Source organism: Apteryx rowi, unplaced genomic scaffold (assembly GCF_003343035.1).
Source record: "Apteryx rowi isolate R43461 unplaced genomic scaffold, aptRow1 scaffold_47, whole genome shotgun sequence".
Taxonomy (NCBI): domain Eukaryota; kingdom Metazoa; phylum Chordata; class Aves; order Apterygiformes; family Apterygidae; genus Apteryx; species Apteryx rowi.
In genome coordinates, this window is record NW_020450727.1 from 1,865,721 (window position 1) to 1,890,835 (window position 25,115).

Here is a 25,115-nt window from a genome sequence, read left to right on the forward strand (position 1 = left end):
GCTGTGTGAATGTATCAGCTCAGGACAACTCTAGCTTGGACTGTCTGCACTGTGCTGTTATGTTTGATCAGGGATGCAGGGGCTATGTGAGACTGTGAGGTCAAGGCTGGGATAGACGTAAGGATGGCTGGGGAAAAATAAAGACAGCTCCATTTGGTGCTCTAGGCTTTTAGCTCCTGGTCAGAACTTGAAGCCTGAAATGGCCTGCTGTGTTTGTGTCAGAGGTGTTGAAGGCCAGACTCAGGGGATGATTTAAGCATGTATCCTACATGTGTGGTCTCTTACAGCCTTCCCAGTGTGCTCAGAAGAGCAAAGATGATCTTCTGGAGTCTCCCTGGAGAAAGATTGAAGCACAACAGCCCTGAGGGCCCTGGGGATCACCCTGAGGCCCTGCTGATGCTCAGGGCTGGTGCAGCGCTAAACAGCGGGGAGGGAGCAGGCCTGATTTCCAGTGTGGCTACTCATGCCTGGTCAGGGCACTTCAGCGCTGAGATCATTTTGATGCTGTCTCCTGTCCAGGATCTGGTGGCTCCGACTGCTTGGCATTCCAGTTCCCATGCTTGTGCTCACACCTACACTAGACTACTTGGGCCAAAGGAGGAACTAAACATTCTTCTATTTCCTTCTCTCCAATAGACATTGCCCCCTATTGGAAACCACCCTGTGCCCAATCCACCTGCCAGCCGCTCTCAGAGGAGGCAGTTGTTGGACAAGGAAGCTGGCAGGCTGTGGGACAAACCAGAGCCACCCAAGCCCATCCTCTTACACCTTGGTGTGACAGCCAGGTCCCACTCCATTGAAGACTTCTTCAGCAATTTCACCTCAGAGTTCCCCAAGTACTTCCTGAACTGGTAAGACATTCAGCTCCTTGGCTTGGCATCTTCATCCAAACTAGGGCTGCCTGTGCTATGACACATTAAGCCACATCCTTGTAGCTCTGCCCTGCTCCTTTCCAGTGCTTTGGTATTAGGCAAGAGATGCCTCACTTTCCCTAGCATTGACTGACAGGACCTATTTCTGTCCCTCCCTCAGGGGAACAGTCCTATGTGCGAGGCCTTGATACTTATGGGACAAAGTGTAAGCTGAAATTGTTGTCAGCGTTGCCATACATGGGGAGGGCAGGACTATTTAACAACATGCTCTTCTGGGAAACTACTAAGCTGGGGAAAGCCTCTATGGGATGTTGTAGCCACTTGCTGACGCTGGTGTGAACCAGGAGTGGCTCTTTAGAGGGATGTGAGATGAAGTAGCCCTTTGGGAGATACCAGCAGATAGCTGAGCGTTCCTCTCTTGTGAGAGTGTCCCTGCTGCTCTCGTGTGTGCATCAACTCTCACTCCTCCCCCTGCTTGCTGCAGCACCAGTTATTTGCACAGCTCCCCACTTGCATGCGGTGCTGCTGTTCAGAGTCTCAGCCAGGAGGATGCAGGTGCCTCTGCTGATAATGATGCTCTGGTCATGCTGTATTGTGGGACACCATCACTGCTTGCTTTGCCCACATCTGCATGTGGCACACAAAGTGCTCTCTCCTTCAGTTTTCCCAGTGTGTCCCCAGAGTGTGATGTAGACTTGCCCTGCCCAGGGGGAGGATGAAGTAAAAACTTGATAGGTATGAGATCACCTAGCTGGTCCATTGGCCCTAGCTAGCCACAGCTCAGCCTACTTTTTTCCTTTCCTGGGGACACAGGAAGGACCTGGGGGAGTCACAAGGCTCTTTTGGGGCACATAGGCCTCAAATCTGAAATAAATCAAATTCAGTAGTTCTGCCACTCATGGAACAACTCCTTGTTTCACAGCTCCTTCAAGGACCAGCTATCAGAGAGCGAGTCTGTGGATGGGAGTAGGGTCAGAGATAGGATAGTCATGGACCCCAACTGGCTGTCCCTGGCTGCTGCTTCCAAACAGGAGATGCAGATACTGACGGACATACTCACAGGTGTGATCAGGTGTGTGTCCTCTCACCCTCACCCGTTCTGAGCCCCTCTCTCCTGGCGGAGTGCTGGCAGCACAGCCAGCCCCTCTGCTAATCCCAAAGGAGTCTGTGCACTCATGCTGTGCTGAAACAGGGAATCCAGCCTGCAAAAAGCATGCATAGGAGCCTGCCTTGGGAACTGCAAGCTCAGGAGTCCTGGTGTAACAGCCAAAGGCAGCGTCTTGCTCCCCAGCTAGGGACTGGGCCCATCTCTGCATAGCGATCAGTGTTTCTCACCGGGAGCCAGGGTGCTCTCCCTGCCACGGTCTTGCCCTGCTGACAGCCAGCAAGGCACCTTGGGAATAGGCTGCTCTGGGATTCACCTGTTTTGTCTGTCAGCTGCAGATATCTAAGGAAGCAATGCTGAGGAGGCAAATGTAGTTTCAACCCATATTTCTGCCTCCTCTAGGCCCAGAAAGCAAGAAGGGCCAGACTGTCCATTGACATCAGCCAGGATTTTCCTCTGATTTGTACTGGCTTGTGGTGGTCCCCTGGGACCGATACTTGATCTACCAGGTCTCATTCCTTATTTTCTCTTTCTCCCTCCCAGGGGCCTCTTGGAGGACAGCCAGTTCCATGATACAGTGAGCAGAAGTCTGGATGAGCCCATCCCATATTTCTCCCAGTTGCGGTGTGAAGAGTCAGCAGAGCCCCAGGACAGGGGACAGAGCTCCAGGGTCCCCTCCAGGGTCTCTCCTTCCACAGATCTTTACCTTGAGAAGGAGGATGAAGGGATGAAAGAAACGAGGCAGGAAACCTCCTCCAGCAATGATTCACTGGTGTCTTGGGAGAGGATGAGTGATCTCTTTCGTCACGAGAAATTAAGGGAGCAGAAGAAGATGATGAGGAGGTGAGGAAGAGCACACACAGAGAAGGGAAGAGCTTCACAGGCAGAACAGCCATGGCAGCACACCGCCTGGACAGAAACTCATTTCTCCCTCTGCCCTGGGGTGTTTCTGCTGGACTGCCTCTCATGCTCTGTGGGGAAATCCATGTTAGCCTGCCTAGCCACCATCTCCCAAGTGCAGTCTGTGAAGGGTACAGGTTTGCTGTGTCCTGAGCTGAGCACTGGGTGGTGTCAGGATGCTGGTGGTGAGTGAAGCCTGCTTTGCACTGGTGCACTCCTGGCCATTAGACCTTAGAGTGCAGTGTGCGCTTACTTTAGCTCTTATTTTTACGTCAGTGTAGCATTATTTCGTATTTGCTGTGGCTATATCCCGGCACTTTGCTACAAGCCACAAGTATGTGCACAAATATTCACCGTGGCACAGCTTGGAGGGAGAAACCAGTAAAACCACAGTCACCCATCTCTGCCTGAGGTCAGGGTCTGATCCCAGCTGGTGGCAGTTCTAGGAGAAGGGTCAGCACCACATTGCTCAAATCTTTGGTTCATTGGCCTCAGCATGGAGGAAACAGTAGGTGCTCTACTGCTCTGTCTGACATGTGCTGGGAGGAGTCCCAGCAAGCAGCCTTCCTTATCGGCTCTCTGATAACTGTCGTCCATCTATGCTCTTGTCCCTCTAGGCAGCCGGCCTTTGGGAACCTGGTGGAGCTGGTGCTGGAAAACACACTGCAGAATATCCTCATCGAAGCCAGCCGTGGGGAGGTGGTGCTGACAGCCCGGCCCAGGGTCATTGCTCTACCTCCCAGCCCTTTCCAGAGGTATTGGAGTGCATCTGTACTGTGGTGGGGACAGAACCTGTCCTTAATAAGTCTTGCTGCAGCAGAGCCCTTTTTTTAGACCACATGGATTAGCTGGGTTGCTGCCTATCAGTGACAAAGCTGTCTGTGTGAAAGGGGGAATCCTTTACCTCCAGCCCCTCTGCCCTTTCTTGGCTTGTCCTGAGCCACAGACCAGAGGTAGTAACACTGCAGCCTTCCTGTGGGCAAGACACTAGCGTGCAGACTCTGGGGCAGAGTCCTGTGACTGAATGGCTGTCAGAGGATGCTAGCACTGGAGATCCCAGCCCAAGAAGGCTCTCTTCCATGCTGCCCGCTCCCTGGACAGGAGTAGGAGGCAGGAGCTCATTCAGGGTGCAGGCAGCATGGCCTTTGACAGCAGAAAAGGGGAAAAGCTTTCCTGATCCCACACTGCTGAGTAGCCTCTGCTATGTATTCGAGGGGAGTCGGATGGAGGTATTGCCCCCAGTTGCTGAAGGTATGCCAAACTGCAAATTGGGCTTCAGCCTCTGGGCCATCTGTGCTTTACTGCAGAGTCTCAGGGGAGACCTTGCTGTCCATCTGTCTGACCCAGGAACAGCCCATCCACAAAGATCTGCCATTGGGAAGTGCGAGAGTGTGACTGGGTTTCCACATGGCCTGAGCTCTCCCCACCAGTGCCCACTTGGCCTCCAGAATGGTGTGGCCAGAAGATGTCAAGACCATCTAGTTAGACTGCGGGAAGGGCCATACGTGGGGAGGCAGATTTGGGGCTGAGGCTACAGCATGAGGATTTGCCCAGGTTTGGGGAGAAGTGGAAGGAAATGGGATGGAGGGAGAAAGGGGGAGGGTTGTTGGATGGAGCTATCCTTCCCAGAGCTGCAGGAATCTTGTCCAGATGGTGGCTGTTCCCTGTGATCCCTTGGGGAGGAACGGTGTCCTGGGGAGAGGCAGCAGGCTGTACTCTCCCTGCTCCAAAGGCAATATCTTCTTTTTCAGAAATACCAACCCAACGCCCCCACCCTCAAGAGCATAGCTGTTATACTCTGTGCTGCTTGATTTCTGCAAACACATCAAGGGTCTCTACTCTTCATCCTGCCCCTGTGATATCCAGACCAACCCTGATCCTCACAGGCCACTACCTGAACTCAGCACACTGGCTGCCTCCAAGGAATGTTTGGTCCTGGCTGTGTCCTCAGCTCCAATTTAAATCCTCCAGCAACTCTGCAGCAGAATCTGTGAAACCTCTCCCCTCTGTAGCTGGCCACATCATCAGAGAAGCACCTTTCTACGCTACAGGGAGCATATGAACAGCAAATGTGTTTGTTCCTGCTGCCCACGGCTGGGAGAGGAGTCTGCTTTAAAATGTGGCTGAGGAAGAACTGACACTTGGCACTGCAGTGCTGAGCCCCTGCTGAGGTTGATAGGAAGCAGGTACTGAATCCTCCTTCCCTCCTTGCTCCTGTGGCAGCCCTGTGGGTCCCACATACAGCAATCCAGCCAAAGCGAGCAGCTGCAGCACTACATCTAGCACATTCAGCAGCCCAACAGCACACTCAGCAGCCCAATAAAAGGAGCTTGGCCTCTAGGCACAAAGACACCAGTGCGTAAAGTAGCTGATGCATCTTGGTTTGGTAGCACCTTGGATGAGACACCCCCCAGTTCTCCCCTTTTAAAGCTCCAAGGCTCTCACTTGGGGAAGGGGGAGGCCTTCAAGCCTGAGCCCAGCATGCTGGTCGGTCTGTCCTCCTTGCCATCTGAGTGCCCACAGGCTGGCCCAAATGTGTGCCCAGTGCAGGGGCCTTGTGGGGAGGAGTGTTGCTGTGAATAAGCAGGGTTAGTCATTGCCGGGAGGTGGCAGTGTTAGTTCTGAGAAATCCCACACGCCAGGCTGGAGCTGAGGGCTGTGGCTGGTGCTGCACAGGGGCTGTGTGTTCTGCTGGCAAGGGCTGCAGGCTGGCCATGCCAGGGAGCATGGCTGGGTTTGGCGTGCCTCCCTTCTTGTGCAGGCCTGGTGGGCTCTGCTAGATGGGGCTCACCTGGGGCACCCTGCTCTGGGGAGGGTGTGTGCCCAACACTGATGTGTCTGGCGTTCCCCTCCAAACCCTCCTGCCCTGTGTTCCCAGTGCCAGGACCCAGCCAGGATGGGAATTGCACCTTCTCCCCTTGCAGCCCAAAAATAGGGAACTGCAGAGGGTTTTTGCCCTACCTGGCAGGGGCGGATGCCCACTGTGCCTGGAGGTGCTGCAGCTCTCCCAGCGCCATCCCAGCACTTTGCTCTGTGCAGGAGCCCTGTGTGCGTAACTGTTGCTAAGCCCCAGGGCTGAGCTGTTCCTGTTGTCAGAGATGCAGCAAAGGCTCTGCTGGCTCTGGAGCTCAGCCTGGGTGCCTGGGCTTCCACGTGGGTCCCGGATCCATCTCACAAGGAGTGCAGCCCCTCTCCCCCTTCCCCAACATGTTGGGTTGCAGTTCTCTGATGGCAGCTTTTCTGTCTTTCTCTGGACATTGGATCGTGCTGAGCAGACGGTGGGGTATCGCCTCCTTCTTCCCCAGCTCCAGGGAGCAGTGGCCCAAGAGCAGGGACTGGCTGTTCAGTCCCTTTGGAGGTAACTCTGCCCAGTTCAGGCTCCTCACTGGGATTTGTTCAATCCAGATGCTCTGTATTCCCATGACAGACTTTCCGAGCTGATAGTGTCACCGATTTAACACAGGCAGCGGCTGGAGCCTCACCATCCTCCTAAAGCAGGCTGAGTTCAGCTCCCTGTTGGAGCCCAGGGCAGCCTGGAGCGGCAGAGATGGGGGCCTGTCAGTGTGTCCCTCCTCAGACTTGCTGCATGATTTGATGCCCTCCTATCTGGGCTGCATCACTGTTAATTCCTCTGCCTCACGGGACTGATGGGTCAATGTGTGAAATGCTATGTGTCGTGCTGGTGTAACAACAAGTGGATGTAGCCTGGATGCAGGCACCTGTACAGGGAATGGTTTTCCTGTCATTAAAACTCACATCCTCTCCCCTCTCCCTGTTCACCAGGGCTGAACACAACAGGGACCTGGAGGAAACAGGAAACTGGCAGTGTGCTTGCCAGCTGGAGTAGTATCAGAGGTGAATTCACTTCTCTGATTATAGAGTTCCTCTAGTAGGAGAGAGAGCCCTGAGACAGTGCCATCAATGATGGGGGAGTCGGAGAAGTCAGCAGGGAACAAGAGCTTTGAGACCCACCTATAGATCTGAGGACTAAATCTTTCTTCTCTTGGCTCTTTGTACAAAGTGTGAGATGGTTGTGTGTCACCTCTGTTCTAGGTCTTCTCCAGTTCCTGTCTACCCAGCATGCACTAGGCAAAGCCATTAGTAGCTGCCACCTATTTTTCTTTTTATCCTCATCCTAACTTAAAAATAGGTATGGGACAGTTCCTTCCCCAGACTGGGGAAAATCCTACTTCATCTTCTCAAGCTGGGAACAGATCTGGGCCTTAGTTTTGGAAGACACGTGTGCACAGCCCTGTGTGTTGGGGACAGCTGGGCAGAGCTGTGCACCTGCAGGAGGGCGGGGAAGGCTATTAGTCTGCTGGAGAGCTGGTCCCTGCAGTCTGGGACTGGCTCAGCAGGAGTTAAAGCCCTGGGTCTGAGGTAGTGACCTGTAGCCCAGCTGTGCAGAAAGCAACAGGCAGGCTGGAGTGCATGGTGGGCTGTCTGGCTGGTGGGGCTTGCGGCAGGTGCCCTGCCAGCTCTATGAGCTCAAGGGCTCTGTGGAGTCAGCCCAGGGGTGACAAAGGACCTGGTGACTGAGTCCCCGTTGCTGTCCTCCTTTGCAAAGGGAGGAGAAGACAGCAGCACCCACAGGCACTGCTCTGGGTGAGCTATGGATGGTGGAGAGCCCAGCACAACCAACTGACCCCTGGGGGCTCTGCCCCAGGGCTGCACCCTGGCCCCAGCTACAACTCCACTGATGCTTCCCTGCTGCTGTCTCACTGCCCCCAACTGCTCCTCTCCCCACTCGCATCTTGGGGGCAGCAGCAGTGTAAAGGGTGGATAGAGATGTGCAGCACTGGCATGGAGGATTTGGCCCTAGCAAGAGGCTCTGTCTTCTTTACCCCCTGCAGCAGGCTGTGACGAGCCTGGCTAGCCCATGAAGCAGAGCCCTGCAGGTTTCCAGGGAGCAGGACTGTAGAAGTGCCAGACCCACAGCCCAACTCCCAGGGATGGGGAGCAGCCCTATCTCTTGCTGACCATGTTCAGGTCTCAAGCAGGAGGAAGCCGGCAGCCATAGCTTTGCTGCACTAGTGTCCAGAGCTGGGTTGGGCCCCAGCCCACACTCTGCAGACCTGCCCCAGCACCATACATGTTTGTAATGTACGTTTCTCTAAGACAGGTATTGTAGATATGGGTCCAGCTCCTTCTCACTGGTGTTTAGGTGATGGTCCCTTGGGGCTGGGATGCTGGGGTTGGGGGGCAGGATGGCAAAGACTGGTGGCCTGCAGGTATATGGCCAGAGTCTGAATGGCTGAGTGTGAGCTTGCCAAGCTAATGGGACTCCCCTCCTCCTTGTGTTAGCTATCAGGAGAGCTCAGTCATCAGGTAGTTAATGCAACACACAACAGGCCTTTTCTTCTTGGCTGTTAGTCCTGGCTTCTAGGGAGGGGTGAAATGGCCTTGGGGCAGGTGGGCAACAGAAGCTATCCTGAATCCCATTAAAACATTTAACACCTGCTGAATCGTGCCATTGTCTGGGAGATAAAGGGAAGAGAACAAAGCTGTCTTCTTTGCCAGGGTGTCTGCAAGGTTCTGCTGTCCCCTAGCTAGGGGAGCCTGAACCTATTGCAAAGACACTGCACCCCACCTCTGGTGCGACCCTCTGTCCATGTTGGTAAGGCAGCAGTGCTAGGGGACAGTCCCTTGGATGCCCTGCCCCAGGTCTGCACAGCCCCTGGCTGAGATCAGCCCCCACTCTCCCCCCAAACTGAGTGTTAGGCAGGCATGAGGAGACCCCCTGCCCTGAATTGCCTGCGGTGTCTGCACAGGCAGGGAAAAGGCCAGAGAGCAAAAAGGTGAAAGAGTTCTCCGAGGCCCATGGCAGAAGTGGGCAAATACCCTTCATCTCTGGTCTCCCATATCTGAGATACCGGACTTTGCTGGCTCACCTGCATCACTTTGATATTTGGGCTGGGAGACGTCCTACTCCATGCTCAGGTCAGACCAGGACACCAAAGGATTCTCCTGACAGCTGTGAGGTGCTTTGATATGGGCTAGTCATTCCTTGTGGGACAGTAATGCAGCATGAACCCTTGGATGCTGCAAGAGGAGGCTGGGCCTGCCCCTGCTGGTGCCAACCCAGTTCAGAGCCTAAGGGCTGGTTGCCAGCACTGCCTGCCTGCTAGGGAAGAGCACACACAGGTAAAATGCTGCCCCGGAGCCTGCTCCCCTGGGCAGGACAGGTGGAAGATGTTCCCTGGGATAGCTGTCTGGCACAGGGCACTCTGCAAGCTCGAGGCACCTGCTTTTCTCTTGCTTTCCATAAGGCAGCCCTGCAAGGGCACTCTTTGCTGCTGTTTGGGGCATGGTGGGGCCCTGTCATTGCTGGGAAGAGATGGAGGTGCAGGCATTTCTGGCAGAGCATATAGCAGTGTCTTGGAGAAGTCTGCCAGAGCTGGAGCAGCAATCGTGGGCTGCTTGGGGGGTTCTGGCTTCTCCAGAAAAGGGAAAAGCTTTTTCCACCTCGCCAGGGCATGAGAACCAAGGGTGGCCAGACCTCTCCTGCATCAGGCACGGCCAGGCAGCCTGTGTGGGCACCTGCTGCTCATCTTGGAGTAGCAGTGAGAGACCAGAGTCCTGCCCAGCACATTTCCCATGCCAGGAAAACAGAAGTGGGAAAATCCAAGTGTCAGGCTTGTGCAGCATCAAAAGAAGAAGGAACATCACATTTCCTCTTAGTGCTACAACCCAGGGCAGCGGCAGTTCTGCATTTTCCTTGCTGGCAAAACTACTTGAAAAGAGGGTCAGGGCTATAAATGACGGTATGCTGGCATCCCTCTGGCTTCTTGCTGTGCCAGACCTGGCTGGCCAGAGGGCTGGGCTAGGGGCACACAGGATCCCAGAGACAGCAGCAGGCAGGCATTGAGGAGGAGGGATGGAGCCTGTTTTTCAAAATCCTGACTCTGAGAGGGCCAAGGCTTCAAAGAAGAAGAGCTGGGTGGCAGTGCCTGATAAGGATCTGTGGATATCCACTTACATTTGGGAATCCATTTACTTCAACCTGCAGGCGTGCTCTGCCTCTGGAAGGGGCAACAGTGGCAGTTTCTAACGCGCATCCAGGAGCCCTGCAGGTGTCCGTGGTGGGGGTTAAAGCAGTGTTACCCCTTTCTTCACCCGCAAACACACCCATCTACACAAACAAACACATCAGTGCACTCGCACAAAGGAGCTTCTCCTGCCACCACAACGGCACTTCATGCTCTGTTATCCAGGGAGCTGCGGGTGCCGGAGTAACCCAGAGAGATATCCCAGCTTGCGCTGGTTGCGGGTGAGATCAGCTGGGGACTGTCAGGACTGAGTGGTGTGGCTGGGTGCCGCAAGAACATGTCTAACCTGCTCCTGGCCCTGTGAGCTCTGCACACTGCCCCCAGACCCAACGTTCAGAGTGTCTGCACAGGTTACCCCATGCTGGGCAGGTAACACATCCCTGATGCTGGAGACTGGTGTAACTCTGGGATGAAGTGCCCCCAAGGTAAGGTGTGTGCACACAGAGTGAAACACATCCTGTTCTTGTCAATGCATTGGTAGAGCTGGCTCCTGGCCAGCGTGGCTGTGCTGGAAACACTCCTGAAGAGAGCGAGCAGAGGTGTTTTTGCGGAGCTCTGATCTGTTGCCCGGCTCAGAGGTCTGTGGGCTCCTCTTGATGAAGTCTGCATCGCCCCAGTGTGCCCAGGGGTCCCCAGCATGAGCAGGGAGGGAGACGAGGTGGTCCCTGCCATCGCTGGCACTCAGTGTCAGGCTGCTTGGGATAGGTAGCAGAGAGATTCCCCCTTTGCTCTCCTGCTCCAGGATCTTGCTGTTCCCTCACCTTTCAGCAGTCCAAAGCATTGCAAATGAGCAGGCTCCTTCCCAGAGCCGCCCAGGTGGGGTACCCCCACACCTGCCTCCCCTGGCCCCCCTCCTCTGCCAGCCTGCTCTCCCCTCACCCCTGGCTGCAAAGTGAGCCAGGCAGGTGGGTGGAAAAGTGACAGCTGGTGTTGTTCCAGTGCAGGTTAATGAATGTCTCCTCCTCTCCCCCCCGCCACCTCCTCCTCCTCCCCATCGCCCGCCCCAGCACCCAGGCTCCTGGCTCCTATCAGCCCATCAGGCTCCCATTAACAAAGGCAGCCCTGGAGAGTTTGCATAGAGACCTGCTCTGCCTCTAATCTAGGTGGGCTAATCGCCTCCCCTGCCCAGCCTGCCTTCCCTGGGTCAATATTTGTGCTGAGCAAACACGGAGCCGTGACAGGTGCGCTGGGGAGAAGGCTCGCCGCGGACAGCCCAGCCCTCTCGCCTGTCTCTGCTCGCTCACATCTCTCCGGCCCCCCGATCACTGGCCAGCCAGAGCTATTTTTATCAGGGCTATAAAAGCCCCATCCAGCCAGCGTCACCCTCATTTTCTGCTCGTGAGCTGGAGGGAGAAGGCGAAGCCGCTCACCTGTGAGCCGCCAACGTGTCACCGGAGTCAGGTGAGGTGCTGTAGCCTGACACACCTGCACCAGGGTCCTGCGCGCCTGGCTGGGAGCAGGGTGCCGGGATGCGGGGCTCCTACCTGGGGATACCCTGGGGCTCCCTGGGGACCAGGATGGGGAGTTCAGTGGCACCCACTGAACTCCTGGGAGGGAGCAGGGTGGGCTCAGGGGATGCTGTCCCAGCTGTCCCCTTCCCTTAACTCTTCCCTTCTCTCTCACATGTCTTTCTTTTCCTTTCTATCCCCCCCTTTTACTTTCTTTCTTTCTTTCTTCCTTCCTTCTCTATTTTTCCATGGTCCCTCCCCACCCTGCTGTGCCAGTTTAACCCGCCCCTGCTCTGTTTGGCTTTCCCAGGCAGCAGGTGTCAAGCATCCACCTTCCGGACTTTACCCCTGGAGGAGCCAGTTCAGAGCAGCGGGTGCAGCTGGGACATCTGCTCCCCAGACTGGAGGGACCCAGTTCGGTAGGAAGGATGGGGAAGGGGCTCCCAGCAGCCCACAACAGAGCACCCTCCAGCCCACACCGTCCAAGCCCGGAGCAACTCTGCACTTGCCTGGCGTCGAGCCCCACGTGCAAGACCTGACCTGAACGTTTTGTTCGTTCGGCTCGCGTTAGGCAGGTCCAGCCCGTCTGCAAGCATGCGACAGGCATGCACACATGCAACACCAGCCGTGCACCAGTGCTGCATGTCCCACACACCTGAGACGCGCAGCTCATGCATTGAGAGCACGTCAGCCATGCAGCACTCATGCGTGACATGCAACCTGGCCTGCCACCTGCGTGACATGATGAATATACAGCCTGTGTGCAGGGCACACAGGGGACATGCACACAACATGCAATCTTCACTCAGACACATGCATGACATGTGACCTGTGCATGGCACATGCATGAAGCGATTGACAGGCAGTGCACACACAGAAGATACAACCAGCACACAGCATGCATGAAGACATGGGACCTGCACACATACAGGACATGGGACCCACGTGGCATTTGCGCTCATGGCATTTGGGACACGCAGCAGATGCACACGCTGCCTTGATGCCCTACAGGCTGTGGCACGCAGGACTCAGAGTATATGTGCCCCTGGCATGGTAGGAAAGCCCCACACACATCACACCTAGGGACACACATCCCACACGGCTGTCACCTCTGCCTACAGCAGCCTGGTGGGGAAGGGGCAGCCTGGCCTTTGCACCCCAGCAGCTCTGCAGAGACATGGCTGCAACAGGGAGCCCTGGCAGCGCTCCCTTACCCTGGCACAGGGCTGGCCGGGGTGGAGCTCTCCGGGCTCTGCCAAACGCCCAGGTAGGTCTCAACGGTCCACTGGCGCTGTGGCAGCATTAGCTGCTGACAGCCACAGGGAATGGGGAGGGAGAGTGGGAGTGGGCAGTGGGTGAACAAGGCAGAGAATTGGGGGGTTCCATCCTTTCTGGCACCCCCCCACCTCTGCCCTGTGTTGTGCCCAGGCAGCCGAATGAGGAGCTGCACTTCCCAGCCCTCTCAGGGTCCGTCTGTCCGTGCACTGGGCTGCCCTGGGCCAGGCAGTGCCCTGCCTCTCGCCCTTGCCGTGCAGGCCAGGTACCCATTCCTGGTGGCAGTCCCTTGCTGCCTGCACTTGCCGTGGAGGGGTCGGGGGAATCTGGTGAGCCAGGGGGTCTATCCCAGGACAGCCCCGTCCTGTTCTTGAGGAGCAGTGTAGCGATCAGCTCAGTACTACAGAACCTCAGGGTTCAGGGCTGTTGGGCAAACTGGGGCTACTGGGAGCAGTGTAGCCAGCAGAGCCAGCAGCTGGGTGCCAGCTTGACTCCCATCCCCCTTGGCCAGAACAGAGGCACTCAGAGCCCAGGGCTGCCCCTCGCCCTGTGCAGACAGTGGGGAGTCCTGGAGACAGCGATGTACCCTCTGCTTTCCACCCCTAGGAGCCCAGTGTCTTTTGGGGGGTACCAAGTGCCTCATGCCTCCTTGTCTGGCCATGCCAGGCTCCTGCTGTGGTTTCTCCAATAGCCCTGGGAACGCTCCTGTCCTGCCCTGAGGATGCTCTGTTCCCAGGTGCTCCCGGCAGGCACACGTGCTTCTCCGGCAGCACAGGAACTGGCTGCAGCTTGTGGTCAGCGGGGCCAGCTCCAGGCCCTGCCGGGCTGCTCCAAGGTTGCAGGAGAGCCCTGGGCCCTTCCTGCAGCCTCTCTGCAAATGCTGCCAGGGTGGAATAACCTGGGATGAGCCCAGTCCCGCAGAGCATGTGCGGAGCAGGGGCTGGAGGCAAAGGAGCCCAGGAGATGGGCAAAGCCAGACTTGTGTCTCTCTTCTCTACAGAATTGGCTCTCCCTCACTCTCCCCTCTGCCATTTGGTGTCCCCCAGCAACCTGGGCAGAGTGGCATGAGAAGACACACCTGGGAAATGGAATTTTAAGGGAAGATGTTTTGGGTCTGTGAGTGCCTTTACTCTCTCCTCTCCCAGCCTCAGGACCTTCCCCTCTGCCACGGCCGTGCAGCCAGCACAGCTCTAGAGGGAACAGCAGCGCTTGTGTGCTGAGGCCAGGGAGGGAAGGGATGATTCCTGCTGCGCTTTGCTCTGGAGCAACCTTCTCCTCTGCAGCTGATCCGTGCACAGGACGAGGCTCAGCAGCCCCTGCCCAGAGCAGGACAGCCCCACTTCATCCCTGCAGTGGCTTTGCAAGGGATGGAGATAAGGCACGTTCTCAGCTCCCTGCCTGGGCAGATGCTTGGAAAGTTTCCAACAGGTGGTGTTGAAAAGCACCAAACTCCAAGAGCATCTCTGGGGGGTGCCGAGCTCCCCATGTCTCCCAGGAGCCCAGTGCCCTGTCCCAGCCCAGCAGGAGCAACTGCATGGTGCACTGATGCCTCACGGCGCTGGCTGTCACGGTCACACAGCCACAGGCCCCTTTGGACCACGCCTCTGGGCTCTGTCTCCTGCCACTAAGCCCAACAAAGTTAAAAAGCCAAGCACAACACATCCCCTGATCCACACAACCCCCTGCAGCCACCCCAGTCAGGCTGGGATCAAACACAGCAAGATTAATAATGCTGAGCAAAGCCAGACCCTCCTGCCTGTGCTGCTCTAGCCGCCGCACGTGCTTCCCCACAGGGGCAGAGCCCAGCGGTAGATGGTATCTTGCCGAGCAGGGCCGGGGGACATGCCGCCCTGTGCCTTGCTCTCCTTTGGTGACCCCACGCGTTGCGGGGCTGCGTGGTCCTTGAGCAGAGCCTGGCACCCCTGGGGCTGGTAGAGCCTGACGGGATCCACATTGCAGCCTGCAGATATCCCAGGTGCTCCAGAAAAGCCTCTCTGGTTCTTCGGGGTGTCCTGGCAGCAGCTGGGGACACAGGTGCCGGGAATTGTCCCCCGCACCCCAATCTCCCCAGCCTGCTCTCCCTGTCCCAGCCCTGTTAGCCCAGCGGCAGCAGAGCTGGGAGCACTGGGAAGCTGTGACATCCTCCAATGCTGCGGGTGGCCATGGGAAGCCGTGATGACCTACAGGCTGTGTTGCCAGGGGAATGGCCGTTAATCAGGATTAGCACCCAAGAGCCTGGAGGGCTAGGTCCCAGGGCGAGTTGATCCCGGCGCCTGGCAGAGCGGGGGAAACCGTCGCCTTGTGCTGTCTTCTGGTTTCTGGGCAGATAGAAATCCTGCTCGGTCCCTGAGCCCATCTGGCTCACTTTCCAAGGCCAGACAGCCTTAATAGGGTGTCAAACTTGCTGGGCACCTTCAGGGCCTGCACATGCTCTCCCCTTCAAATCTTGCAGAAAGTCACCTCTGGGGCTTTAGGCACCAGGGATCTGCTTGGCTCTCAGCCTTCTCCCTTCATGCACCATCCCCAGACCTTGGCTCCCACGTCAGAGCCCAGTGCCGGTGCCAAGGTCTGTGCCAAGCTGGCAGGGGATGAGGTGTAGGGGAGACTGTTGCTGCCTGTGCTGTGTGTTGGTGTCTCCCCCTAACCCGGCCAGCCCCTGCATGAGGATTTGCATCACTTTGTGTTCTGGGGAGCTGGGCCGGGGATTTGCATGGAGGAAGGACAGGGAGATTGATGTGCACCTCTGCACAGGGAGGATTTGCATGGGGAGAGCAAGGTGCGGGAGGAGCACTGAGACGGCATGTGTGCCTGTGTGTGCATATGCATATGGATGTATGCATGTGTGTTTGTGTGTGTGTGTGTATGTGCATGGGTGTGCACATGCATATGTATGTGTATTTGCATATACATGTGTGTTCATGTGTGTGCGTGCACAGCTGTGCATGGCTGTGCGTGCGAGTCTGTGCTCTCCCTGGGTTAGGCATGCAGTGTGGAGCTGGTGCATCTTGCTAGTGCTTTCACTGCTCTGCGTGGTGTGTGTGTGCGTGTGCATGCATGTGTGTGTGTGTCCGCACGAGTGTGTTTGCATGTGTGTGTGTCTGTGGGTGCGGATGTGTGGGTGCATGTGTCTATGTCTCTATACTCCCACTGGGCTGAACATGCGGAGCTGGTGATTTCCCTGACACGTTTGCAGCTCCGTGTGCTAGCGTTTGTGCGTGCCACAAACATACGGGTGTGAGCAGAGGTGTGGGCTGCTGCTGGCTGTGTGGGAGGTGTTGCTGGTGGGCTGTGTGTCCTGTCCAGCCAGCCCAGCTGTGGCGCACTGTTCCCAGGGCAGGCAGTGGTTTGCTGCAGGATGCGCCAGCGGCAGCAGGCTGTCCTCTGCACCCCAGTGCCACTTGGGGGGAATCGGCCTGGGGACCTGCCAGCTGCCCTCGGTGGCACTGGGGTTGTGTGGGGGCAGCAGGCACGGGGGGACCCCAGGGGCTGAGCGTTGTCTCCTAGATCCCACCTTTCCCCAGCCCAGCATATTTGCTGTGGCTTTGTCCCGCCTAGAGTAGACGCTCGGGCTGAGCAGGCACTCCTTGTCCCAGCAAGGTCACTCCATCCCGCGCTGGCACTGCTGCGGTGCCCAGCCAGCTCACATAACATCTGGGCCAAGGAGATGCCAGCCCTGAGGCTACCCGAACCCCCGGGGCTGGGCTGTCGTGGCAGCTCGGGGGGTTGCTGATGCTCCCCGTTCTCTCTGGCCTCCCAACCTGTTCAAGGCAAGGATGGGGACAGGGAGCACAAGGGACCTGCCCTGGCTCTGTCCTGGGGTGCTGTACTCCCCATAGCGGGTTACAGGGCCAGACCACTTCCCCAGGCAGTGGGTCCATCCCATGCTCCCCCCCACAAGGCTCGTGTGCGTGGGGAGAAGTAGCCTCCCATGTGGCAGACTCCATCGGGCGCAGTGTGGGTACCACCTGGCACCCTCCCCGCACCGCACCCACAGCCCCCTGGGTGAGGGGACGGGTTCCCCATCGCCCCTAGCAGAAGCCTCTGAACACTCTGTGAGCAAACGCATCAAGGCAGGGGGGACCTGCCCAAGGACTCAAGGTACCAGGCTGGGGGATAAAACCCAGAGCTTGCCCCAGCCCTGCCTCTCGGAGTGCCTCGACCCCATCCTGGCGCCACGCTGCCCCCAGGGAAGGGGTGCGTGATGGGGAGGCCCCCTCCTGGGCCAGCCAGCGGCGCAGGGGAGGGTGCGGGCAGCCTGCCCGCGGGTGGGTTCAGCACCTGCCGGGGCTGCCGTTCCTGGCCCGGCTGCTGCCGGTTCGGGAGCCCCGAGGCAGGATGTTCTCTTCTCGCCGCAGCGCCTGGCTCGGCCCCCGCCTGCACGGGCCTCATAGCTGCTGGAGGAGGGCAGACGCCGCCTGCCAGGCTTTTCTCCCGTCTCCGAGACGAGCGTCGCCCTGGCTCGGGTGCCTGACTCTGCAGGTGTTGCCAACACTGGGGTGGTGCCCCTGCCTCTGTCCCGCGGCCCCCCCAGGCACCCTCCATTTACTCAAAGCACAGGTGCAAAGCCAGGACTGACCCCGTCCTCTCTTCCCTAGCTGTCCACGGCCCGTCTCTGTCTCTAGCTGCCCGCTTCTCCCGCTCAGGCATGAGCTGCCCCTTGCCAGCACCCTGCCCCTCCCCGGGCAGGCTGCACCTATAGGCAAAGCTGGGACCTGGGAAGCTGTGCTCGCCCCCTAGCACCCCTCCAAATATGCTGTGATGTTTGGAGGAGATGCACCTGGGACCACATCCAGGTCGAGCTTGGCACAGGGTCACAGGCAGCCTCCTTCCAGCCATCCCACCAGGACCCAGGCTCTGGGACTGCTCCCCAGGAACTGGTCTGCACTGGGCACTGCTGGGGAGACCAGGATGTTTCTCCAGGATGCTGTAGCTGTGGGGTTGCCTTGGGGATGCTGGACTGGGATCGTCTGGGGGAATAGGCAGGGGATTGCAGCAGTTGGCACCAGTTTTAAGTTAGAATCTGGACCTCAGTGCCAGACACCTGCTCCTCTGCCCCAGTGCTTAGCATCCCCACCTGTGGACAACTCCTAGGGTCAGGGTGAGAAGAACATGAGGGGACACCCGAGCCCTCCCCAAGGCTGCGAGGGCCCTGCTGCCCTGGGGCCCCTCTCTGAGTAGCCCATCAGGGTTTTGTCGCACTGTCAGTCCCACGCCAGGGCCGGGCCTGGGGACACGGCGGTTGCCAGCTGCTCACACCCAGGCTGTAATCCACAGGCAGGAGGCGAGCAGCTGGTGGAGCCTCCCTGACCTTCAGGTGGGATTAGTCCCCATGGGAACAGCGGGGAGCCGGCAGGTGAGGCCACTGCTCTGGAGGCAGCATGGGGGACCGGAGCAAGGCTGGCAGGGCTGGGGGCCCTGAGCGCGCCCCAGGCTGGGGGGCAGCAGGCAAACAGATCCAGGCAGGGGCTGCGCAGGGCAGCTCCTGGACTGGTGGTAGAGGGTGGGCATGTGTCCCTGGGAGCGTGGGGAGTGCGCAATGGTGAGCCGTGGCTAGTGGGAGCCCCCAGCCCTGGGGGGGTGTGAGCAGTGGCTGGTGCGAGCCCCCCATGCCCCCCAGCCGTGCATGCTGTAGGGAGTGCTGTGGATGGGGCGAGGTGAGGGGCTGTTGGATGTGTGGGTGCACCTCCAGCGGGGCTATGGGTGCCACGGGGCAGAGCGGGCATGCATGGTCCCACAGGAAGGGGAGATCAGCGTGCCGAGGGGTGGCCAGGGCGCCTGCCGATGGGGACAGTGGGTGGCTGGACCTAGTGTGCCAGGGCGAGTAGCAGTGGCTGGCTGTGGGCCATGTGCGCGTGGGGGGAGCGAAGGCCGCGTTGGTGGGGCTGCGTGGACGGTCACCTCGGCTGGCTGATTGCAAGGCTTGGCTGTGAGCAGGCACACGTGCGAAACCTGGGTGCTCCTTGCGCTCATCCTCTCTGCCATGGGGTCCCTGCTCCTCTCTGGCTTTTGGCAGCACCCAGGGACCAGTTGGTGTCTTGGTCGCGGTTCCCAGCTGTGCTCTAGCTGGCAAACCACAGCTGGTGGGGCTCTTGCGGCCCCTTGCCAACTGCCTCCTAACTCTGGGACTCACCCTGCCCTTGGTGCATGGCAAGGTGTGTGGTGCCCACCGAGGAGAAGCCAGCCTGCCCTGCACCAGGAGCTCTCACGGGTACCCGGGCACAGCACCCGCAGGGGGCATTCGCGTGGGGTGGGGGACACAAAAGCAGCACGCAGCACCAGGGCTGGGAGAAGGGCAGGGGAACAGGGGCCCTGGCGAAGCCAAGCTCTGCCCCAGCGCTGGGAGTCCCAGTGGCTGGGACCTCTCCAGCATCTCCTGGCACGGAGCCGCTCGCAGCCTACAGCGTGCGTGCGTGCGTGCGTGCGGGGGAGCTAATCCTGGCAACATCTGCCAGGCTGTTTGCGATCCCAGGAGTTTCCGGCTGCGGGAAGGGGGCAGGAGGTGTGTGCGGTGAACACGTGCGTGCGGCCGGCTGGCGTGTGCGGGGCTCCTAGTGCAAGGGAGCATTCGCTGGGGGGAGGCAGCCAGGGGTGCTCCTGCAGTGCCTGTGCGCACACCCTGCGGCTGGCCATGTGTGTGTGTCTGCACACGTGTGTGGGGACAAGCGGCACTGGGGTGTAGCAGTGACTCCAGCAAGCCCCTCAGCTATGGGATTTGGGGGGTCTAGGGGGTGGTAGTGTGGCCTTTGCCTGGGACTTGCCAATCCTTCTGTGGCCACATTCAGAGCAGTCCCAAAGAGGAGAGGAAAAGGGGTTATTTGCATCCTTGCCGAGGATGATTTCCCAGGGAAATGAGGCTGGGGGAAGAGGGGGGGTGGGAAAAGGGAGCTGTGGGGCTAGGTGGGGGGAATGACGCGCTGATCTAATCAGCCAGACCCTGCAAATAAAAGCCACCTGTTTCTACCCTGGCAGCAGGAAGCCATCCCCAGAACAAACAGAGCACCAGGCAACTGGGAGAAAGGCAAACAGGGCCCGGCACCAGCTCCATCTGCTCCCGCTCAGCCGGGGCCCTGGTCCTCCAGCCCCCTGGGGTGACAGCACAGCCCCCATGGGGGCCGGGGACAAGGGCAGGGGGCCCGCGGGGCTCGGGGAGGCGACCAGGGCTCAGCCACAGCATCTGCTAGAGCCGGGACCGCAGGCTGCTGTGCTGACCCGGACACTCGTGGGGAAGAGCACGTGCTGCCCTGAGCCCCAGGGTAACAGATGTGCCCCAGATGTGGCATTGGCACCAGGATGCCCCTGCAGTGCCCATGTCCCCTCCCTTGGGGCTGACTTTCAGGCTGCTCAGCTCCCTGATCCGCACACCAGCCCCAGCACTTGTGCCAGCACAAGGCAGGGGCATAAACGCCCGGCTGGCAGTGGGGGACCATCCGCTGCAGGGTCTGGGCTGGGCACAGGGTGCTCACACGACCCCGTCTTGCCACCGTGCCCAGGCTCCCGGGGCCACCGGCCGCCCGGCCTCGAGCGCCATGCCCGGGCCTGGCACCGTGAAACCCGATCTGTTTTGCTAGCGCAGGGAACAGGCTGAGCCGGGAGCAACGCGGGGCCCTTATTAAATTAGCCTATGCAGCAGGCCCTGGGCGAGCGCTAACCAGCTCGCAGAGCCGATATTAGCAGCTGCCCTGGAGCAGACTTGCTGCCTGCCCCTGCCACCGCCGGCCTCCCCCTGCCCGTGTCCCCAGCCGGCCGGGCAGGTGTGCCTGTGGGCTGGCAGGTGACAGAGCTGCGCGGGGATGCCGGCTGGCGGCAGGGACAGCCCATAGGTGCTGGGTGATGCCCTGGGAGCTGCATCAGCACCCCGGGGTGCAGCGGGGAAGGGCGCTGGGCACGGCCCCACTGTGGCAGCCCGGGCTGCCCCGCTGTCCCCAGGTGTGGGCTGGGGCTTGGATGCAGCTGTCCCCAACGTGCCCAGGGGGCCAGCACGTAGGACACGGCAGCCTGGCACAAGGCTGTACAGCAAGGATGGGGTCCAGCCAGTGTTGGGGGGGGTCCTCCCTGTGCCTCTTCCCCCCCATGGTGCTTTCACCCCAATGGTTGTATGGGGGGCTGTTAGAGCTACCTGCCTGCCCCCCATAGCACAGCGCACAGTGCCCCTGTACCTCATAGCACACCCTGTAGCACCCCACACACTCCCTAACACACCCCACAGTGCCCCTGCATACCCTGTAACAGTCCCACACACCCCACAGCACGCCCCGCCGTGCCCCACACCCCAGAGCCCCAGACTGCCCCCACACCCTCAGCACACCCTGCGCTGCCCCGCATCCATCACTGCCCCATGCCTCTGCTCGCACAGCACAGGCGAGGGGCAGCCGTGGTCTGGGGGGACCCTTTCGGGCATGACCCCAGGCCCCCCTAAGGCAGGGGGCTGCCAGCAGGACAGCATCTTCACGCCATGTCCCTTGTCCCGTGTGGTGGTGTCACACTCCAGGGGCTCGGGGGTCCTTGGTGCACCCAACAGAGAGGCCAGGGCATGGCCACGACACACAGCTGCTGAGTGAGGAGACTCAGTCAGGCGGGGGGGGGAAGGCATGGAGGGGAAATGGTGGGATGGATGTGGGGACCAGCCAGGACAAGCAGGTGGATGGAGTCAGGCCGTGCCATCTCTGGCCGCTGTCAAGGGGGGGTTGAGATTTGGGCTTGCTGGATGGGGCATCACTGCCCCAGCTGCTGCCCTCCATCCCACTCGGGAGCACTTTGCATCCCTCCTTCCATCCCCTGCTCCCACCGGCAGCTGCAGCCACTTCCAGGGGTCCCGCTGTGCCCCTGCTCCTTCACCCCCCTGCGCAGAGCACCCAGGGGGTCACAAGCAGAGGATTTCCTACCCCAGTGCCTGTCCCCTGCCAGTGCCACCAGCGTCCCTGTGCTGGAGCCAGCTCCAATCGCTGCCAGGCTGCACCCTCTGCTGGGACCTCGAGGCATCGGCACAGTCAGCCAGGTGACACTGCCTGGGCAGGGGACAGCCAGGCCAGGGCCGTGACTGCTCCTGGCAATGTCACCGCTGCCCTGAGGCAGGCTGGGCCGGAGGAGGCCAGCGGGGTCAGCAGGGGCTCTCCAAGTGCCCTGCAAAGGAGGAGGCGTCTCTCTGGGGAAACTGAGTCTCAGAGCCGGGAAGGAAATGCTGGCTGGCGTGGGAGGGAACCCAGGTGTCCTGGCCCCAGCCCTGCCCTGTTCTGACCCCTTATGTCCCTCTTGCTGAGAGCCCAGCATCCTAGCACCAGGCCTCTGCCTCCTGGTCCCCGCACTGGGCCGTCCACCGCCGGCACTGCCAGGCTCTCTTTGGACACCAACCCTGTTCTCAGGACCCCAAGAGGACCGGGGTTTTCCTGGGGGGTTTGGCTTGCTCTGGGCCATCCTTTGCCCGGAGGCCAGGCGACTCCTGCCCAGCTGGATTTGGGGAGTGCCCAGCCTCACCAAGGACTAAGCAGGGACAGTGCAAGAAGTGCTGCCACCAGGAGACCCAGGATTTCATGGCCTGACCAGGCAGTTGCACTCATCCTCCCTTCCAGCCTTCGTGGCCTCATCCAGCCCGGGGGTGGTGGGGGTGTGTGTGGGGCATATCTGCACGGCATGGTGCAATCCCAGGCAGGGCTGTTCCCGCCGCCCAGAGGTAGGACACAGCCCTGCCCCAAAGCTGTCCCCCCAGGAAGGAGGGGGCACCATTCCCTAGGGTGGGGGGCAGATTGCTGGAGAGGGGCATGCCCAGGGGGTTGCAAGCGAGGAGCATGTAATGTGCCAGGGCTCAGCAGTGCCAGGGCTCAGCAGTGCCTGGTCCAGAGCTAGCACAGGGATGTGCACCACGCACAGGGCTCTGAGGGCATGGAGCCACCAAGCTGTGGCTGTGCCCAGCCCTCCTCCATCCCTCTCTTTTCACCTGCTCATAGCCAGCTTCTGTGCCTGCGTGCAGCCTGCCCGGGTGCACCGAGCCCCTGCCGTGTCCTGCCAGCTTGGGACATGCAAGGCAGGGCCTGGCCAGAGGAGGGACCTGCGCTGGCAGCACAGCAGGCACGGGGCAGGCGGGGGCCCAGGCGAGCCCCGTGACCCGGTCCAAGGACATCGGCGCCCTGGTGCTCCCCGCTGGCAACACCTCCTGCTTCGCCCTGGCACCTCCTTCCAGCCAGCAGCGACCCTGGCAAAGGCTCCGGGTGCCCTGGGAAAGGCGGCGTCCCTAATCCCCCGGCCAAGCGGGGACATTGTCGGGGGAGAAAGGAAAGCGGTGCGTCAGGGCCTTTGCCCATTGTGCCCTGAGCCCCTGCGCAAACACGGCCCAGCACTTTCATTGTGAGCCCCGCGGGGCGCGGGGGGGCCGCTCTCGCCACGCTGCCTAAGTGGAATGGACAGCGGGAGCCTGGCGCGGGCGGCCGCCCCGGCCCCGCGCGGCCCGCGCCCCCCCGGGCTGCTGACACAGCGCCCCGCCGTTGTGCACCATCGGCACTTCGCCGCCCTCCTATAAAGGCCCCGGGGCGAACCCGCTCCCAGCACTGCCACCTTCGTCTCCGTGCCCTGCAGACCAAGTAAGTACCAGGCTGTGTGCCCCGAAACGCCCCCACTGCACAGCCGCTGCCACGCTCCCTTTGCCCCCCCCACGGAGCCCCCCCATGGTGCATGCCCTGGGGAAGGGGCACGCTCCCGAGTGCCGCGGTCTCAGGAGATGCTGCCAGAGGCTTGGGAGCAGAGAAACTGAGGCAGCCCCAGGCACTGGGCGCCTCACACGGAGAGCGTGGGCATTGCAAGTGCCCCCTGCAAGCGGAGAGGCCTCAGAGGACACTACACAGAGATCCCACGGCACCAAGAGAAGGGCATGGGGAAGTGTCCCCCATCCCATGGGAGGGAGAGGGGCTGGCGGCAGCAGCAGCAGGCATGGGATATGGGAGGGGTGCGCAGAGGCAGCCAGAGGGGAGGCCGGGGGCTGGCGGCAGCTCCCGCTGGGGTGACGTGTGGGCTTTGCCTGCAGCGGAGCGCTCCGCATGACCAGCGAACCAATGGACACCCTGGGGCAGTTCAAGATCACGGTGTGGGAGGAAGAGAGTTTCCAGGGCAAGCGCTGCGAGTTCCTCATGGAGTGCCCCAGCATCATGGAGCGCAGCTTCCGCAAGATCCGCTCCATCAAGGTGGAGTCCGGCCCGTAAGTGCCCCGCCAGCCTCATGGCCCCAGCGCCGGGCACCCTCCCCGTGGTGCACCCTGCTCCTGCAAACCCCTTTGCTCCCCGGAGACTGTCAGGAGCTGCCCAGGAGCCAGGGCACCTGGGTCCTTCCTCAGCTCTGCCGCAGTGTCACTGCCTGACCTCCCCCTCTGCGCTGCTTGCACGGTGCCTCAGTTTCCCCATCTGCATAGCAGAGAGGGAAACCCTGCTGAGCTGGGGTGCAGGTTGGAGGCAATGGCACGGCCCTGGAGAGAGGGGCTCCTGCTATGCATCCAGAAGGGACTTCTGCTGCTAGCAAGAACCTGACCTCTGCAACAGACCCCGTGGGCAAGGGCTGCCCCCCACCCTGCCAGGATGTCTCAGGCCTGCTCCAAGTCCCCGGGGCTGCATCCCACGTCCCTGAGCGCTTTCCTCCTCTCCCTTCCAGCTGGGTGGGCTTTGAGTACCCCGAGTACCAGGGGCAGCAGTTTATCCTGGAGAAGGGCGACTACCCGCGGTGGGAGGCCTGGAGCGGGAACAGCGGCTACAGGACCGAGCACCTCCTCTCCTTCCGGCCCATCAAGTGCGCAGTGAGTTACGGGGACCCATGGCTGAGCAGGAGGTGCCAGGCCAGCACCCACCGCGGGCCCCGAGCTCTGGGCAGCCAGAGCAGCCATCCTGCCTGCCGACCTGGGGCCGGAGGGGTGGGTGAGGGACAGATGGAGTGATGGGTGGTGGGCAGAGGGGTGGAGGAAGGGACAGAGGTGGTGCAGGGATGGAGGGAGCGACAGAGGAGCGCTGCAGGATGGAGGGATGAGGAATGCACAGAGCTGCTGTGGGATAGAGCGGTGCAGTGAGGGCTAGAGGTGCAGTGGATGGACCAGCTGATTCTCACTTCTCTGCAATGATAGGACACTGAGATGCTCTTTAGGGCTAAAATTTAGCCTGAAACGCCATCCCGATTCCTTTTATAAACTGGCTGCTTTATGCACTCGAGAGCCAGCTTGCCGGCTGGGGTCTCCATGCCTTGCCTCCCCCACCCTGCTGGCAGAGCCAGCCGAAAGCCCAGCCTGGCTGCGCATGGATGGGGCGAGCAGAGGAGCTGGTGGGCAGGTGCCAGGGAGGGCCGAAGGGGTGCCTGGGGTTGCGGGGGTTTGTCCCCCCGCCCCCCGGCCTGGGGTGCCCACGCTGTTCCCCTGCAGACGCGGCCTCTATCGCTCCATCTGCAGAGACACTGGTGCTTGCAATACCGGCACGTCTGCGCCTCCGAGCAGGGTCCCCCCCCC

General features: G+C 60.1%; 2 protein-coding genes across 2 annotated transcripts in view; both read left to right on the forward strand.

Annotated features, from left to right (window-relative positions):
- Positions 1-4,272, forward strand: part of CFAP65 (cilia and flagella associated protein 65) — a 33,443-nt gene extending 29,171 nt beyond the window's left edge. Inside the window, exons 28-32 of the mRNA XM_026077951.1 lie at positions 637-851; positions 1,795-1,944; positions 2,521-2,820; positions 3,495-3,632; positions 4,185-4,272. Coding sequence (XP_025933736.1) covers positions 637-851; positions 1,795-1,944; positions 2,521-2,820; positions 3,495-3,632; positions 4,185-4,272 — 891 coding nt within the window. The remainder of the gene's footprint in view (positions 1-636; positions 852-1,794; positions 1,945-2,520; positions 2,821-3,494; positions 3,633-4,184) is intronic.
- An 18,934-nt stretch (positions 4,273-23,206) lies between these two features.
- Positions 23,207-25,115, forward strand: part of CRYBA2 (crystallin beta A2) — a 3,564-nt gene continuing 1,655 nt past the window's right edge. The window contains exons 1-3 of the mRNA XM_026078056.1: positions 23,207-23,220; positions 23,661-23,831; positions 24,278-24,419. Of these exons, the coding sequence (XP_025933841.1) occupies positions 23,674-23,831; positions 24,278-24,419 (300 nt within the window). The 5' untranslated portion in view covers positions 23,207-23,220; positions 23,661-23,673. The remainder of the gene's footprint in view (positions 23,221-23,660; positions 23,832-24,277; positions 24,420-25,115) is intronic.